The sequence below is a fragment of the Myotis myotis genome, unplaced genomic scaffold (assembly GCF_014108235.1).
Source record: "Myotis myotis isolate mMyoMyo1 unplaced genomic scaffold, mMyoMyo1.p scaffold_m19_p_42, whole genome shotgun sequence".
NCBI lineage: Eukaryota > Metazoa > Chordata > Mammalia > Chiroptera > Vespertilionidae > Myotis > Myotis myotis.
Genome location: NW_023416349.1, coordinates 659,343 through 673,748, shown reverse-complemented (window position 1 = coordinate 673,748; position 14,406 = coordinate 659,343). Strand labels below are relative to the sequence as shown.

The 14,406-nt window shown below is 56.7% G+C and overlaps 2 protein-coding genes across 5 annotated transcripts; both read right to left on the bottom strand.

The window, feature by feature from the left end:
- Positions 1 to 3,391: 3,391 nt before the first annotated feature.
- LOC118655124 (mesoderm induction early response protein 3-like) lies at positions 3,392 to 4,676 on the bottom strand. The gene has a single exon (XM_036306596.1). It carries the CDS (start codon positions 4,662 to 4,664, stop codon positions 3,612 to 3,614), a length of 1,053 nt encoding a protein of 350 aa, XP_036162489.1. The 5' UTR covers positions 4,665 to 4,676; the 3' UTR covers positions 3,392 to 3,611.
- A 6,188-nt stretch (positions 4,677 to 10,864) lies between these two features.
- On the bottom strand, positions 10,865 to 14,186 carry LOC118655123 (saoe class I histocompatibility antigen, A alpha chain-like). Of its 4 annotated transcripts, XM_036306592.1 has the most exons (8): positions 14,029 to 14,186; positions 13,628 to 13,912; positions 13,016 to 13,291; positions 12,200 to 12,475; positions 11,975 to 12,076; positions 11,511 to 11,543; positions 11,328 to 11,375; positions 10,865 to 11,179 (listed from the first exon to the last, which is right to left on the bottom strand). In XM_036306592.1, the coding sequence occupies exons 1-8, from the start codon at positions 14,099 to 14,101 to the stop codon at positions 11,175 to 11,177; spliced, it is 1,098 nt and encodes a 365-aa protein (XP_036162485.1). In that variant the 5' UTR covers positions 14,102 to 14,186; the 3' UTR covers positions 10,865 to 11,174. The 4 variants fall into 4 exon arrangements, with proteins under 4 accessions (XP_036162485.1, XP_036162486.1, XP_036162487.1 ...); XM_036306593.1 differs by lacking the exon at positions 11,328 to 11,375; XM_036306594.1 differs by lacking the exon at positions 11,975 to 12,076.
- Between the last annotated feature and the right edge of the window lie 220 nt (positions 14,187 to 14,406).

Below are 14,406 nucleotides of genomic sequence, written 5' to 3'. Positions count from 1 at the left end.
AGAGAAAGCTGCACTCGCTCTGACCGAAGCCAGACAGTCCCGCTTCTCCCGTTTGAGTCTGGGTCCCTAAAGACTCGCCCGGATCTGGAGCTCAGAGTCTGCGACTCCCTCCCGATTGAAAACGCCAACCGCGCCCTCCGCCGCCAGCCCGCTCCTCGCACTCCGCACCTCAGAATTTGACTTCAGCACTGCGCCTCCTCTGAGTGTCCGTATGCGTTTCTCTTTCCTCCTAGTTGTAGGACTTCCACTCAGCCAGCGTTCCTGTGGTTCTGCGTGATGTCCGTTCCATCTTTTAGTTTCACTTTTGAAGTAGTTGTTCAAGGCAGCAAACTCCGGCGTTAACCTATGCCGCCATCTTGGTTCTCCCCAAATTGCAGATTTTCAAGGTAGCATTTGGACTCATGTGTTTGTCGACTTAAAGTCGAAACTTGAAAATCTGGAACGAAATCGTTTGAATAATGAAGAAGAGTGCAACTACGAACAAGAAATTTTGAGTGCTTCGAACAGAGTACCTGGCACTTTTAGTGACATAAAAAATCTAGCAATGGCTTTGCTAATAATTTTTTCATCAACATATTTTTGAGAGACTTTGTTCTCAGCATTAAATAATATTAAAACGAACAAAAGAAACCGGCTAACAGATGAGTTAGTGGCACTTGCTTGGCCTTGAAGTGCACCAAGTATGAACCTGCAATAGAAGAATTAGCAGAAAAACAACAGGACCAAAAAGTCACTAATTTCTAGTTTTCGTGCCATTCGATTATCATTGCTTTTACTATTATTATTTCCTAAATGTACATTGTTTTTGTTCATTTTATACATATTTTGGGTTGATTTTTCTTTGTGAAATGGCATTTAAGAATATAAAATAAATCTCAAAAATATAAATCTTTTTTTTACTATGCTTGCAAATATATATAAAAAAATTATAACTATTTCTATATGTGACACAGCACCAGAGTTAAGTTAGGGTTTTTCAAAATTTTGACACGCCGAGCTCAAAAGGTTCACCATCACTGGTTTAAACTGTTCAACCCTGGCTGGGTAGAACAGTTTAAACAGTTCAGTTGGTTATTCCATTGTTTAGAGATGCAAAGGTTTCAGGTTCAATTTCTGGTCATGGCACATACAAGAATCAGTGAATGTTGTCCAACCGGTGTGGGTCAGTGGTTGAGCATCAACCTATGAACCAGGAAGTCAAGGTTCGATTCAGAGTCAGGGTACAGGCCCTGATTGAGGGCTCAATCCCCAATGGGAGGCAGCCGATCAATGATTCTCTCTCATCACTGATGTTTCTCTCGCTCCCTCTCCCTTCCTCTCTGAAGTCAATAAAAAATATATATTAAAAAAGAATCAATGAATGCATAACTGAAACAAATTAATGGTTCTCTCTCTCTCTTTCTCTCTCTCTCTCCTTTCCTCCATTCCTCTCTCTCTCAAAAACCAATGGGAAAAATAACCTTAGGTGAGGATTAACGAGAAAAACATAACAGAGTTCCAGTGAGAGTTGGATGGAGAGATGCTGATTTTGTCGAGACCAGAGTCACCATGGGCCCTGAAAAGAGCCGGAACAGAGGTAACAGGGGAGTAGGCCCACCATCCTGTCCCCTTTCTGATGCTTAAATACACTTACCTCGTGCGGCGTGCAGGGATTATTTTATTTTTTTAATACATAAATTATTTATTTTTTTAACCTCTCTTGTCTAGTGTTGCCACTTCCTGTGACGCTGTAATCATTTCAAAATAAACCCAAAATGAAGCCCGAGGTGATCCGGGTGTGAGAACCAGGGAGGACCGGCTGTGGTTGAAGAATCACAGTATTACCACCACCTGGGGGGCTTAGGGCACAAGCGTGCTGGGCCTATGCCCTGAGTTTCTGCTTCCGTGGGTTTTATTTTTAATTATTTTCCAAATCATCACCTGAGGATATATTTTCCATTGATTTTTATTTTTTTTACTATAGTTTTATTGATTACAGAGAGGAAAGGGGCGGGGGGAGAGAGGGACAGAAGCATCAATGCTGAGAGAATCATGGATTGGTTGCCTCTCGCACGGTCCCTGCTGGGGATGGAGCCCACAACCTGGGCATGTGCCTTTGACTAGAATTGAACCCTGGACCCTTCTATCTGCAGGCCAATGCTCTATCCACTGAGCCAAACCAGCCAGGACTCCATTGATTTTTAGAGAGAGTGGAAGGGAGTGGGGGAGAGAGAGAAAAATCGACATGAGAGAGACACATGGATTGGTTGCCTCCTCCCTGTGCCCCAACCGGGGCAGGGATTGTACCTGCAACCGAGGTACGTGCCCTTGACTAGGAAGTGAACTGGGGACACTTCGGTTTGAGGCTCTAACCACTGAGTAAACCAACAGGGTTGCTTCAGTAGGTTTTCATTGCCAACAAGTTGCCCAGCTGTGTGGATGCATGTGGTCTGGGGACCACTGCTGGAGAAGTGGTCCCCACTCACCCTCCTCCTGAGTCCTAACTCTCCCCCCAGGACAATGTCCAGGTGTGGGGAGCAGGGTGGTGATGAGCAGACCTCGCAGACCCACAGCAGGGTCCATCCCGTGTGGGCTGGGCGTCCACGTGGGTGTTCCAGCCACTGAAGTGGACTCACTGATTGCAGAGACTTTGCAGACCTGGAGTCACCACGGAGCAGCCAGCGTGGTTACCACACTGGGCAACCAGAGCTCTGATCCAGCCGAGGCAGCCAAACACGAGAACCCCCTGGGGAGCCACACCCCACACCAGGCAAACGCTTATCTCTGGGTGTGGCCACCAAGCCCGGGTGCGGGAGAGGCTCCGTTGTTTGAGCATCATCTTGTGCAGCAAAAGGTTGCCGGTTCCATTTTCAGTCAGGGTACAAGCCTGGGTGGCGGGTTAAATCTTCAGCCCAGGTGCCTACAGGGAGCAACCATCTCTCTCTCTCTCTCTCTCTCTCTCTCTCTCTCTCTCTCTCTCTCTCAAAAAACGATGCTCAGTGAAATGCAAATGTCAAATAAAGGAATAATTCAAGACACACACACATCTAAAAAATGCTGTGGCCCTGGATGGTTTGGCTCAGTGGATAGAGCTTTGGCCTATGGACTGAAGGGTCCCAGGTTCAATTCCATTCAAGGGCACATGTGCGCGTTGCAGGCTCCATCCCCTGTAGGGGGCGTGCAGGAGGCAGCAGATCCATGATTCTCTCTCATCAATGATGTGTCCTTCTCTCTCTTCCTTCTGCCTTCCCCTCTGAAATCCATACAAATATATATATATATTTTAGAAAATAAAACATGTGGTGTATCTGACATCCACATGGCACTGGGTATTCTGTAGGGCATCTGGCCACTCTCCTGGGACCTCCCTATTTTGCAACGAAATAAAGGACAACAGAGGACAAACAAGGGATAAGGGTTGGATCGTGAAATATTTATTGAAACAACCAGCAAGACTGACAGAGTATGGGGCCAATAGGGAACAGGGTCCGGGCGGGAGGCGGTTAAGCCGGGAGAACTGACTGTCCCCCCAGAGCGTCTGTCTCATCCGCCAGGCGGTCCGTGTAGTCCGTCAGTCTGGGGCGGTGGTGGTACCGATTCTTCCCGAACCGGGTCTGCTGCGCGAAGCAGTCCTAGCGCCCGGACCTCTTCCCCATCTTCCGCAGGTAGTAGAACGCCACGCACTGCGCCACCGTTCTGGTCTTCACCCAGTGCTTCTGTACACGGTGAAAGTCTTTTCCAAAGACCATGAGCGCATGCTCAAAGCCCTGGATTTCTTCTTCTGTCCACGCAGCCATGCCCTCCTGAGCTGCCTTTCCGCCGCGGCAGTGCCTCTCCAGCGCCTCCTGGACGTGATGGTCGCACCTGAGCAGCTCCTGTGATGCCCGCTCATCGTCCCTGGTGAGCGCTCCGGCCGAAACCCCGGCCACCCTTTTCTCCTTCCCAGTTCTGAGTGCGGCCTCGACAAGGTACTCCTTCACTGTGCTCTCCGCAACCACCCCGGGACGCCAGAGGAGCTGGCCTCCTTCTTCAGACGCTTCATCATCATCATCATCATCATCATCATACTCTCCAAGGTAAGGGGGGATCTCGGCCTGATATTGTAAACCGATCCTTACTTCCTTCCTCACATCTTCAGGGGAGTTACCACTGTCTGTTTCAACATCTTCAATCTCTGGTTCTTTATCTTCTTCACAAGTAGCATTTGAGTGTAATGGCCTCGGGAAGAAGTCGGAAGCCTCGTGGAAAGTCAGCGACGGCACCAGGTCGTCTGCAGAACAAGGCGCCTCCTCCTCGCTACCTGACAGCAGGTCTTTTGCTATTTCCTCCTTGTCCAGAGTCATGTCTGGCAGCTGGTCGGCAAGTTCCCTTGGGGAGCTGTGGGCACTGGGCTCCCCTGCGGCGGGCAGCACGGGCTCAGAGCCGCAGAAGGCCAGCAGGTCTTCCAGAGGCATGCTTCCTTCCTTCTCTAAGTCTTTAATTTCAGAGCTGAAGTTTTTACCCTCATCCATCATCTCCTCTTCTTCAGGAGTTCTTTCGTCATCATAGTCATGGACCAACATCTCAGCCATGGGGTCAAAATCATGATCCTCAGAAGACAAAGACCCAAGTCCGCCATGCTGCTCCAAGATCTGCTTCTTGGTGAGCACATCGGGCCTCAGCCAGCGGTGGAGGAGCGCAGACATTGTGTGCACGCTCTGGAGGGGGTCCGCGTCCTCTGGGTGTTGGAAGGCTCTGAAGAATTCGTGCCCCCTTTCAGAGTCCCTGTGCTGTCCTTCCGTGAGGTTTCCCTGGGGTCGTCTGGCAAGTGGCAGCGCCCAGCCCAGGCTGTCCTGGGGATGCCCATGACCATCGGAAAATGCATGGTCTGTAGACATATTCCCTGGGAACGTCTCTAATCGGACTGGAGCAATCCCGGTCTGAAGTCAGCTCCTGATGGAGGGGGACGGAGGTATGGACTTGGTAACAGGACCTCAGTTCTGGGGGGAAGAGAGGAGAGAATGAGATGGGTTTCACTCGCTTCCAAACCCCAGGCCTCGGATGCCCTCGCCCCACTCACCGCCTCCGCGGCCCCCACACCGGCAGCTCCTGCAGCCCAGACTGGCGAACTCTGTGCCAGGCGCTGGCACCCGCCTGTTTGTGTACCCGCTCCGGGCATCACTTCCTGTTCCCTCCCCGCCCTGTGATTGGTTAGAGACCAGGGTTGATCCATTTTTCATAATCCGCTGGGACATGGTTTCCGGGAGAGAAACGCCTGCGGCCGCTTGGGGCGTGTTGGCCTGTGAGCTGGTTCGCACGTGTCTGAAGCGTTTGAAGGACCCAGACGCGCAGACCCGGCCCTGGCAGGTGTGGCTCAGGGATACCAGCGCGGGCCTGGGTGCCGAGGGGTCACGGAGGGTCTTGGGTTCGGTTCCCTGTTTGGGCACATGCCCTGGTTTTGGGTTCAAGCTCCATAGATTCAATGTTTCTCTCCCCGCCCCTCTCTTTCTGTCCCTAGAAGTAATTTAAAAAGAAAATAATTTATTTTTAAAAATTAAAAAAGCCCGCCCTAACCTGCTGGGCTCAGTGGACAGAGCATCGGCCTGAGGACTGAAGTGTCCCAGGTTCGATTCTGGTCAAGGGCAGGTACCTTAGTTGCGGGCACATGTACCTTAGCAGCGGGTGAGCAGGAGGCAGCTGATCGATGTTTCTCTCTCATCGATGTTTCTAGCTGTCTGTCCCTCTCCCTTCCTCTCTGTAAAAAATCAATAAAATATATTTAAAATAAATAAATAAATCAAAAAGCCCAGCCTGGTCTGCAGGCGATGGAGACCCGGTCGCAGACCAGTAGGATTCCGCTTGGCGGGAGCTCGCTGCCATCTCTCCTCCTCCCTCACGCCGTGGGGTCACCGTCACCCGTGAGAGCCATCGGAAGCCGTGAGTTCTGAGCCATGGGAAGCGGCTGGACCTGGAGGGTGAGGGGGGTCCAGGAGGTCACGGCTTCGGGGTGTGTTTGGAAGTTGGGACTGAGATGGATTCAGGGACCAGGCGAGGGCGGCCCAGGCTGCTCCCCTCACTCACCCGGCAGGTGGGGTGGGGCCTGGCGTGGCCCCTGTTCCAGGCCAAGGGCCAGATACACCGGAGGGGGTGCAGGGGAGGAACTACAGAGCCCCTGGCCAGACCCCATGGAGGTCGGACAGAAGGACCACCCCCACCCCCAGCCAGGCCCGCACAGACCTCTGGGAGCACAGCCTGGCTCCTGGTCACAGCCCAGTCTCCAGAACCACCGCCCCGGCGGGCCTGGTGCGGAGCCGGCCCTTTCCCTGCCTCTGAGAGGGACGTGGGGTGACCTGGTCCTGGGGCCCCAGCAGGTGTGCGTATCTCCCGGTATCTCCCGTGGGTGGAAATGGGGGAGCCTTCACCTCCATCACCTCTCACCGGGTCCCCTCTCCAGACTCAAGGGCAGGAACGGCTGCCCCAGGCGCTGGGTGGGTTCCCCAAAACCCCTCTCCCCCCACCGCACCCTTGAGGGTGGCGCCCCCACAGAACCCGGGGGCTGGCTGGCACCTCATCAGTGACTTTATTTCTGGGCAGATGCTGGTGAATTGTTTCCACACGCTTCTCAGAGCCGGCATCTCCGTCCCCCTCCTGCCTTTCCAGGTCACAGACCATGGAGCCCGCTGCCAGGCCCCTCCCCTGCCTTCAGCTGCCCCTCTGCCCAAGGAGCCCACCCGCGCTCCTCTCCTGGGCCCTGGCCCGCCTCGTTGCCCCCCACCCCCATAGGGTGTTTGCCCCAGGGAGGGAGAGGGGGCAGGGCACTATGCAGTGGCCCCTTCTGTGGGTGGGGAGGGCAGAGGTCAGGAGGGGTGGGCGGAGGGGAAATCTGGGTACCTGGACTTCTCACTGCCCTTTGCGAACTGGGACAAAATATAGAAGAAAAACTCACGCTACTTTGAACTCAGGAAAAAGGTCAAGTCCACTCAGAACAGAAGCTCCCCCAGCCCCAACCGTGGGCAGCTCCGCCCGCTCACCGACTCCGGACCCCGCCTCCCGCTAAAGCGGGGTTTTGGGCAGAAACAGCTGGGAAGGACCCGAGGACATTGGGGTACAGGTCTGCTTAGACCAGGGAGGAGCCAGGCGGGGGAGGGGCGGCTCCTGGTGGCCAGGGGGGGCTGGAGGAGGCAGCGGGCAGCACCATGGCAGGGGGCTACCCCAGAGGCCAGGGCGGAAAGGGCTCCCCGCCCTCAGGAGCAATCATGGCTCCTTAGATGTCTGTGGAATGAGTCGGTGGTTCTTGGCGGTGTGAGGAAGGCCAGCTGTGGCCAGCCCACTGCTGCCATGTGGAGCTCTTCCTCCAGGCCCCCATCCTTCTCCTGTCAGTCACTCACCCCACAGACACCCCTGAGCACCCAGTGTGTGTGCCAGGCTCTGACTCCGGGGAACTGTGAGTCACGGAGAGTAGACAGCGCCACTGAGCAGACTCTGGAGTGAGGAGAGGAGGCGCTGCAGTGAGTGGTGACGCCTGTAGCTGAGCTCTCCTGGAGACGGACAGCACACACCCAGGCTGCCTCCACGAGGAATCATGGAATTTGTCTGCAGGACAACATCACACCGACCACACGCATGTGGGGCCATGAGATAAGTGCACAGGAGACCCAGACGTGCCAGTGAGTCCTGAGCTGGGCTTCTGCTGGTGTTTCCTGGAAGGGAGAAGCAGTTTTTCACAAGGGCCGAGCAGGCATGCCCAGGGCACCCTACTTGGGGTCAAATCCCAGCTCAGGACTCATTCCCTGTGTGACCTCAGGACAGTCACACCCCCACCCACCCCCCGCCCCAGGCCTGTTCCTTTTCTATGAGCAGGTGTGATGGTTAGTACCCACCTCGGGCACCTGTGCTGGACAGTGGTGTTGACAGTGGAGATCTTCCCGGGGAGGCCCTGTCCTGGCTCTCAGACATTTTTTTCTTGCCTTTTTATTTTTATTTTATTTTATTCTAACTTTTTTTTGTTGTTGGTGGTGGTGGTGCTAAACCTCACTGGAGGATATATTTTCCATTGATATTTAGAGAGAGTGGAAAGGAGGCGAAGAGACAGAGAGAAACATCTGTTGAAAGAGACACATTGATTGGTTGCCTCCCCCAAGCACGGGACCAGGGCCCAGGATCCTGCCCCCAACCAGTACATGACCTTGACTGAAATGGAACCCAGGACCTTCATCCAGTCCATTGGGCTCAGTGACCGCAGACCCATAGCTCTCCCCTGCAGGTCCCAGGACAAGCATCTCAGAAGCACCCACATCTTTCATTCCAGTCTGGGAAGTGGTTCCTGAGGAGCAGGAAAGCTGACCGCCACCATTTTGGGGGAATTTCCCGACCAATCAATGAACACAAGCTCGGATAAAAAAAGTATTTGGAGAAGGCCACTACAACGAGTGTAATGGAGCCCATACTTATGTACCATTATATAGTAAACTCGTTATTTGAACAGTTCAGCGAAAGATTCAACCAATTTAGAAGCATAGAACAGACCATTAAAATAATTAAGTATCTGGATGTAGTTGTTTACAGTACTTTGGAATTAAAGGATTTCCAATGGATACAAATTGACGATTTAGAGATGCAACTTGCATGTTTTCAAGGTAGCATTTGGACTCATGTGTTTGTCAACTTAAGGTCAAAACTTGAAAATCTGGAACGAAATCATTTGAATAATGAAGAAGATTGCAACTATGGGTCTGAAACATGGTGTCTGTTGGTCTGACATGAGGGGCCTGTGGGTGTGACATGAGGGGCCTGTGGGTGTGACATGAGGGGCCTGTGTGTGTGACATGAGGGGCCTGTATGTCTGACATGAGGGGCCTGTGGGTGTGACATGAGGGGCCTGTGGTCTGACATGAGGGCCTGTGGGTGTGACATGAGGTGCCTGTGGGTGTGACATGAGGGGCCTGTGGGTGTGACATGAGGGGCCTGTGGGTCTGACATGAGGGGCCTGTGTGTCTGACATGAGTGGCCTGTGGGTCTGACATGAGGGGCCTGTGTATCTGACATGAGGAGCCTGTGTGTCTGACATGAGAGGCCTGTGGGTCTGACATGAGGGGCCTGTGGTCTGACATGAGCAGCATGTGTGTCTGACATGAGAGGCCTGGGGGTGTGACATGAGGGGCCTGTGGTCTGACATGAGCAGCATGTGTGTCTGACATGAGGGGCCTGTGGATCTGACATGAGGGGCCTGTGGGTGTGACATGAGGAGCCTGTGGGTGTGACACGTGGTGTCTGTGGGTCTGACTTGTGCCTTTGGCCCACGCCCCCTGGAGCCAGGGGCCCAGCTTGGAGCAGCACCCATCTCAGAGCCCAAGGACCTCCAGCTGGCTTCCAGCACCAGCTGCACCCCGTCAGGGACCCTCTGGAATGTTCTGGTCCAGCCGGGCTTCCAATGACCCCGCCCCAGCCCGTGTCACACGGAGCAGAAGAGGGGTCGCTGAGCGCAGTCAGCCCGCAGAGAGGAGTCAAGGCTGAGACAGCGCGCTGGAGTCACTAATTGAATTGGAGGCCTGTGGTCCCCTCACTCCTGTCCAGGGAGAGTTGCCAACAGGTACCCCTCGGCGTCCCTTGGGAAGAAACACTTAGGTGCCATTCCCACCTTTGTGTTTCTACATCGACTGCTTCATCCCGATTTCCTTACCCTCCCATGGAATTGCTTCCCTTATCTCACCCGTCTCTGCTCAGGAATGTACAGGTGTCCCATGGGTCAGAGTGACTCGCCCTAAACTCCAAGATATGTGAGATCCGTGTGACCTCATTAAATCCTCTCCTTTTATCATTTCTTTCAAAGGGGAGGTGGGAGAGTTGGCATCTTGAATAACTTTCCCGGCTGTGACAGCCCATGTGTGGCACCGCATTGGGAAGCATTGGGGGACATGGTAGGAGTGCCCAACCAGTGAAAGGGAGCCATCATGTAAGTTGGGTGGTTTGAGGTAAGTAAGGGCTGAAAATCTCTTTCTGGAGAACAAGTACATTCTCACCAACATGGGCAGGGGCTGTCTTTTCTCCACACTTTTGCCAACAGGTGTCTCTCCGTTCGGTCCATCTGTCCTTCTGAGCCTTTCACTCTCTCCCTCGTCCCATGTGTGATCTCCTGTCATCCTGTCGGTGACGCTCAGCCTCTGACTCCCCCTGACACCCCATCCTGCTCTCCGTCTCCAGGTGCAGGGAGTGCGGTCAATGCATTTCCCACCAGGTTTGGAACAACTCACTTTCCCACCAGGAACATATGAGACAGAACGAGTCCACATTCTTGTGAACAATTGGTTTTGTCTGACTCTGTCATTCTCAATGCTGGGAGCTGGGCAGCAATGTCACATTAGGGCTGAATTCAATTTCTCCTCTGACTACAACTGTTGGGCAATTTTCCTAAGTGTCCGAGCCATGTAACCATCCTCAGAGGACGATGGACTGGACACAGTGTTCATGAGTAGGTGGGACTCTAGTAAGGTGCCAGCATCTTCAATTATTGGGACACTGTTGCTATGAATGGATCTGAGAAAGTGTCTGGTCTTTGCCCCTGGCTCCTGGCACTGAGCTCCTAAAACCCTGGGCATCTCCTGAGTGACAAGTGTCTTTGGGTCGCTGATGAGATGGCTCTTGGCTGAGGGTCCTGGAGAGAGTCAGGGTGGGGCTGGTCCCCAGAAAGACCAAGCTGATCAGAGGGTTGGAACCTTCAGGCCCTGGTGGGACAGGGAACACTGAGGGACAAGGTCAGAGGAGCAGAGAGGTGACCCCGCCGAGGAGTGGCCACGTCAAAGCCCACGATGCACTGAGCACCACCTGGGCACAGGCCCCGACCACACTCCGTCCTCACAGCCTCTCCCGTCCCCCCTGCAAAGAGCACAAAACACACAGGAATCCGCAGAACCCTTGGTGCTTCCATTTATTTCCTCTGAGAAAATAATTAATTAAAGGGTCTCCTTTAATTACCCGTCACCAGTCACGGCAAGAATTAAAACACCAGGTCAATCCACAGTCTCATTTCAATACAAAGCAGGAAGTGGCAGCTCAGAGCACCAGGGAGTAAAGGCAGGGATGGGGAGGGCCCAGCCCGCCTCTGCTGACAGGAAAGTGTGGGGAGCAGAGCAGGCCAGCCCCCCAATCAGAGGTTCTTGAGTCAGGAAGTGGGAGCGTGAACACATCTTCCATCACTCAGTCCCCACAAGGCAGCTGCCTCACGCTGTGGAGGACAAGCATCATGAACACATTCAGGTCAGTGGCTGTAACTGGTGACATTCTCAGAGTCCACTTCATGCTCACAGTGTCCCACAGACTCCCCACCACCCCGTCCTCCCCTCTGCCCACCCCTCCCCACGGCAGGGTCTCACCTTTAGAAGCCGAGAGAGACGCATCAGAGCCCTGGCTGCTGTCACTGCCTGGGGGGCGGGGGGGACACACCAGGATGGGGTCAGAGCCCCAGGGCAGGAGACTAAGGAGGAACTAAGGGGGGGTCCCCCATGGCTCCCATCTGCACTGTCACAGGGTCTCAGGGGTCACCCCTCCATACTCACTGGCAGCCTGAGCGTAGCTCCCTCCTTTCCCACCTGCGGGAAGAAAACATCCCGTGAGAGACCAGGGAGGAGGCAGGGCCATGAGGTCCTAAAGGAAGGCCTAGTCCTGGGACCCAGAGAAGTTTCCAGAACCCTGTGTACAGACCCAGGGCAGGACCAGGAAACCTGAGGGAAGTGCATGTGTGGGGACTGGACCCACCGCCCTCCTGGAGGTCTGTGCTCAGCAGGGACCTGCCCTCTGACCTGGGGCTGCTGGGCACGGGGTCCCCACCACCAGCATCATCAGGTGATAAGTGGGTCCCTCATTTTCCCACGGGCCTCACTACAGAGTAAGTGTGAGCACAGAGCCCCACACTGGCCATCACACGCGTGGGGATGGTGCTTCCCATGAAGGAGGCGGGACACACGTCTACCTGGGCTTGAACCCCCAGTGGGACAGACACTCAGACCCCACCCCTGCCCACCTGAGCGCCTCCTCCCCCACATCACAGCTCCAACCACGGCTCCCAGCAGAACCAGGCCCCCAGCGATGCCCATGATGATGATGAAGGTGTGAGAAGGAGGCTCTGGGGGGAGAAGGGAACGGAGGGTGAGGGCCCTGACCCCAGGCCTCAGCCCCGACCCCACTGAGGTCCCCCAGGGCCCCTGCTGCCCTGAGAAGAGGCTCTGTGCCCACAGACCCTCCTCACCCCATCTCAGGGTCAGGGGCTCGGGCAGCCCCTCGTGCTGCACATGGCACGTGTATCTCTGCTCCTCTCCAGGGGGCACCCCCACGGCCGCCCACTTCTGGAAGGTGCCGTCCCCCGCAGGCCTGGTCTCCACCAGCTCCATGTCCTGGGTCTGGTCCTCCCCGTCACGCTGCCAGGTCAGGCTGATGTCCGCAGGGTAGAAGCCCAGCGCCCAGCACCTCAGGGTGACCTCACGCTCAGAGACGGGGTGGTGGGTCACGTGAGCCTTTGGAGGGTCTGAGGGGAGGGGAGAAAATGCAGGAACTTTGCATCCGCCATGGGACACTCCAGCAGCGCCCATGTGACCATCCTGAGAATGGACAGACACCTGGGGTGGGGGAGGGAGCACACAGCCCACACACCAGCCTGGACAGAGGCACCTGGAAGGCCCTCCTAGTCTTTAGAAAGTTCTAGAATCAGAGAGACACAGCCCAGGGCAGGAGGCCACGTGACTCAGAAAAGCTGGGGTCAGGCCTCAGACACAGTGGGTGTGGGCAGCGCACAAGGCCTGAGAGAGAAGGTCCCGGTGGGTCCCACAGCCCCTGCAGGGCCCATGGGAACAGCTGATGGGCTATTTCAGGGGGGTCTCCCTGCACCCCAGGAGAGCCTGCACCCCTAACTGTCCCTGAGAGGAGGGGGTCCCTCTGGTACCTGACCTGACATCCAGGGGGCTCCCTCCCTGACCCAAGGAGGGGTGTCTGACACTGACCCCCTGTCCTGTCTCCTTGTAGGAGCCCCAGCCCCGGGGAGAGGGGGCGGCCCCAGGGCCCCTGGTACCTGCGCGCTGCAGGGTCTCCTTCCCTTTGTCCAGGTAAATGCGGAGCCATGGAATGCAGGTTCCCTCAACGTAGCTCCTCACACGCTCTGCCACACCCGCCGCCTCCCACTTGCGCTTCGTCATCTGAGCCGCCATGTCGGCCGCGGTCCAGGAGGTCAGGTCCTCGTTCAGGGCGATGTAGTCGGTGCCGTCGTAGGCGTGTTGCTCGTACCCGCGGAGGAGGCGCCCGTCGGGTCCCAGGTCGCAGCCATACATCCTCTGGATGGTGTGAGACCCTGACCCCGCCCCGCGGTCAGCCCCGCCCCCGCGGTCAGCCCCGCCCCCGCGGTCAGCCCCGCCCCGCCGTCAGCCCCGCCCCGCGGTCAGCCCCGCCCCGCGGTCAGCCCCGCCCCGCCGTCAGCCCCGCCCCGCCGTCAGCCCCGCCCCGCCCGCCCCGCGGGGACTGAGTCTAAAACTGAAAGTGAAATCGGGTCACAGTCCCCGCGGGCGCCTCCCGGGTGGGGGCCGGGCGGGTCCCGCCGCCTCGGGGTGACGCTCGGACCCGGACCCTCGGGGCGACCCCGGCCCGTCCGTGGGGAGGGGGGTCGTGAGGGGCCCGGCGCGCGGCTCACCGTCCTCGCTCTGGTTGTAGTAGCCGCGCAGGGTCTGCAGGTTCACTCGGAAAGTCTGTGCGGTTTCCTTGTTGATCTGTGTCTCCTCCTCCCAATACCCCGGCCTCTCCCGCTCCACCCACGGCTGCTGCATCCACGGCGCCCGCGGCTCCATCCTCGGATTCGGGGCGTCGCTGTCGAACCGCACGAACTGCGTGTCGTCCACGTAGCCGACGATGTAGAAGCGGGGCTCCCCGCGGCCGGGCCGGGACACGGCGGTGCTGAAATACCTCAGGGAGTGGGGGCCTGGGGGGCGGACGGGGGGCAGGGCCGGGGCTGGACACGCGCCTTCCCGGCCCCGCGCCCCCGCCGGGTCCCCTCGCTCCTCCCCGCCCCGCCGCCCCCTCCGGCCCCGCACTCACCGGCCCAGCTGGGGGTCAGGACCAGCGCCCCCGAGAGCAGCAGGAGGAGGGTGGGGGGCCTCAGGACCCGCATCCTCGGCGTTGGGGGGACGGTCTGAGTCCGGGCGCTTCCGCGGAGGAGTTATAACCGGGAGCCGCGGGGACGCTGATTGGCTGCTCTGGAAACCGCTCAGCCAATGGGAGTGAGAAATGGGGCCGCGTCACGAGTCTCCAGGAAGGAGGCGCCGACACAGGTTGGGAGAGGAGAAGTGAAACCAGGGCGCTGGGGAGCCCCCACACGGAGCTGCCCCCCAGACTCTGTCCCTGCGGAGCCCTGAGCGCAGGCCTGGGCCCTGGGACTCGGTCCTGACCCTCCTCCCGCGCGGGGCGCCGTCACCC

Excerpts from the sequence above, each read along its gene's own strand:
- LOC118655124 (XM_036306596.1), bottom strand. The coding sequence starts at position 4,664 with ATGTCTGCGCTCCTCCACCGCTGGCTGAGGCCCGATGTGCTCACCAAG.
- LOC118655123 (XM_036306592.1), bottom strand. The coding sequence starts at position 14,101 with ATGCGGGTCCTGAGGCCCCCCACCCTCCTCCTGCTGCTCTCGGGGGCG. Across the intron at positions 13,913-14,028 it reads CCTGACCCCCAGCTGGGCCG|GCCCCCACTCCCTGAGGTAT; the intron begins GTGAGTGCGGGG and ends TCCGCCCCCCAG. Across the intron at positions 11,544-11,974 it reads GTGGGGGAGGAGGCGCTCAG|GTGGGAAAGGAGGGAGCTAC; the intron begins GTGGGCAGGGGT and ends TTCTTCCCGCAG.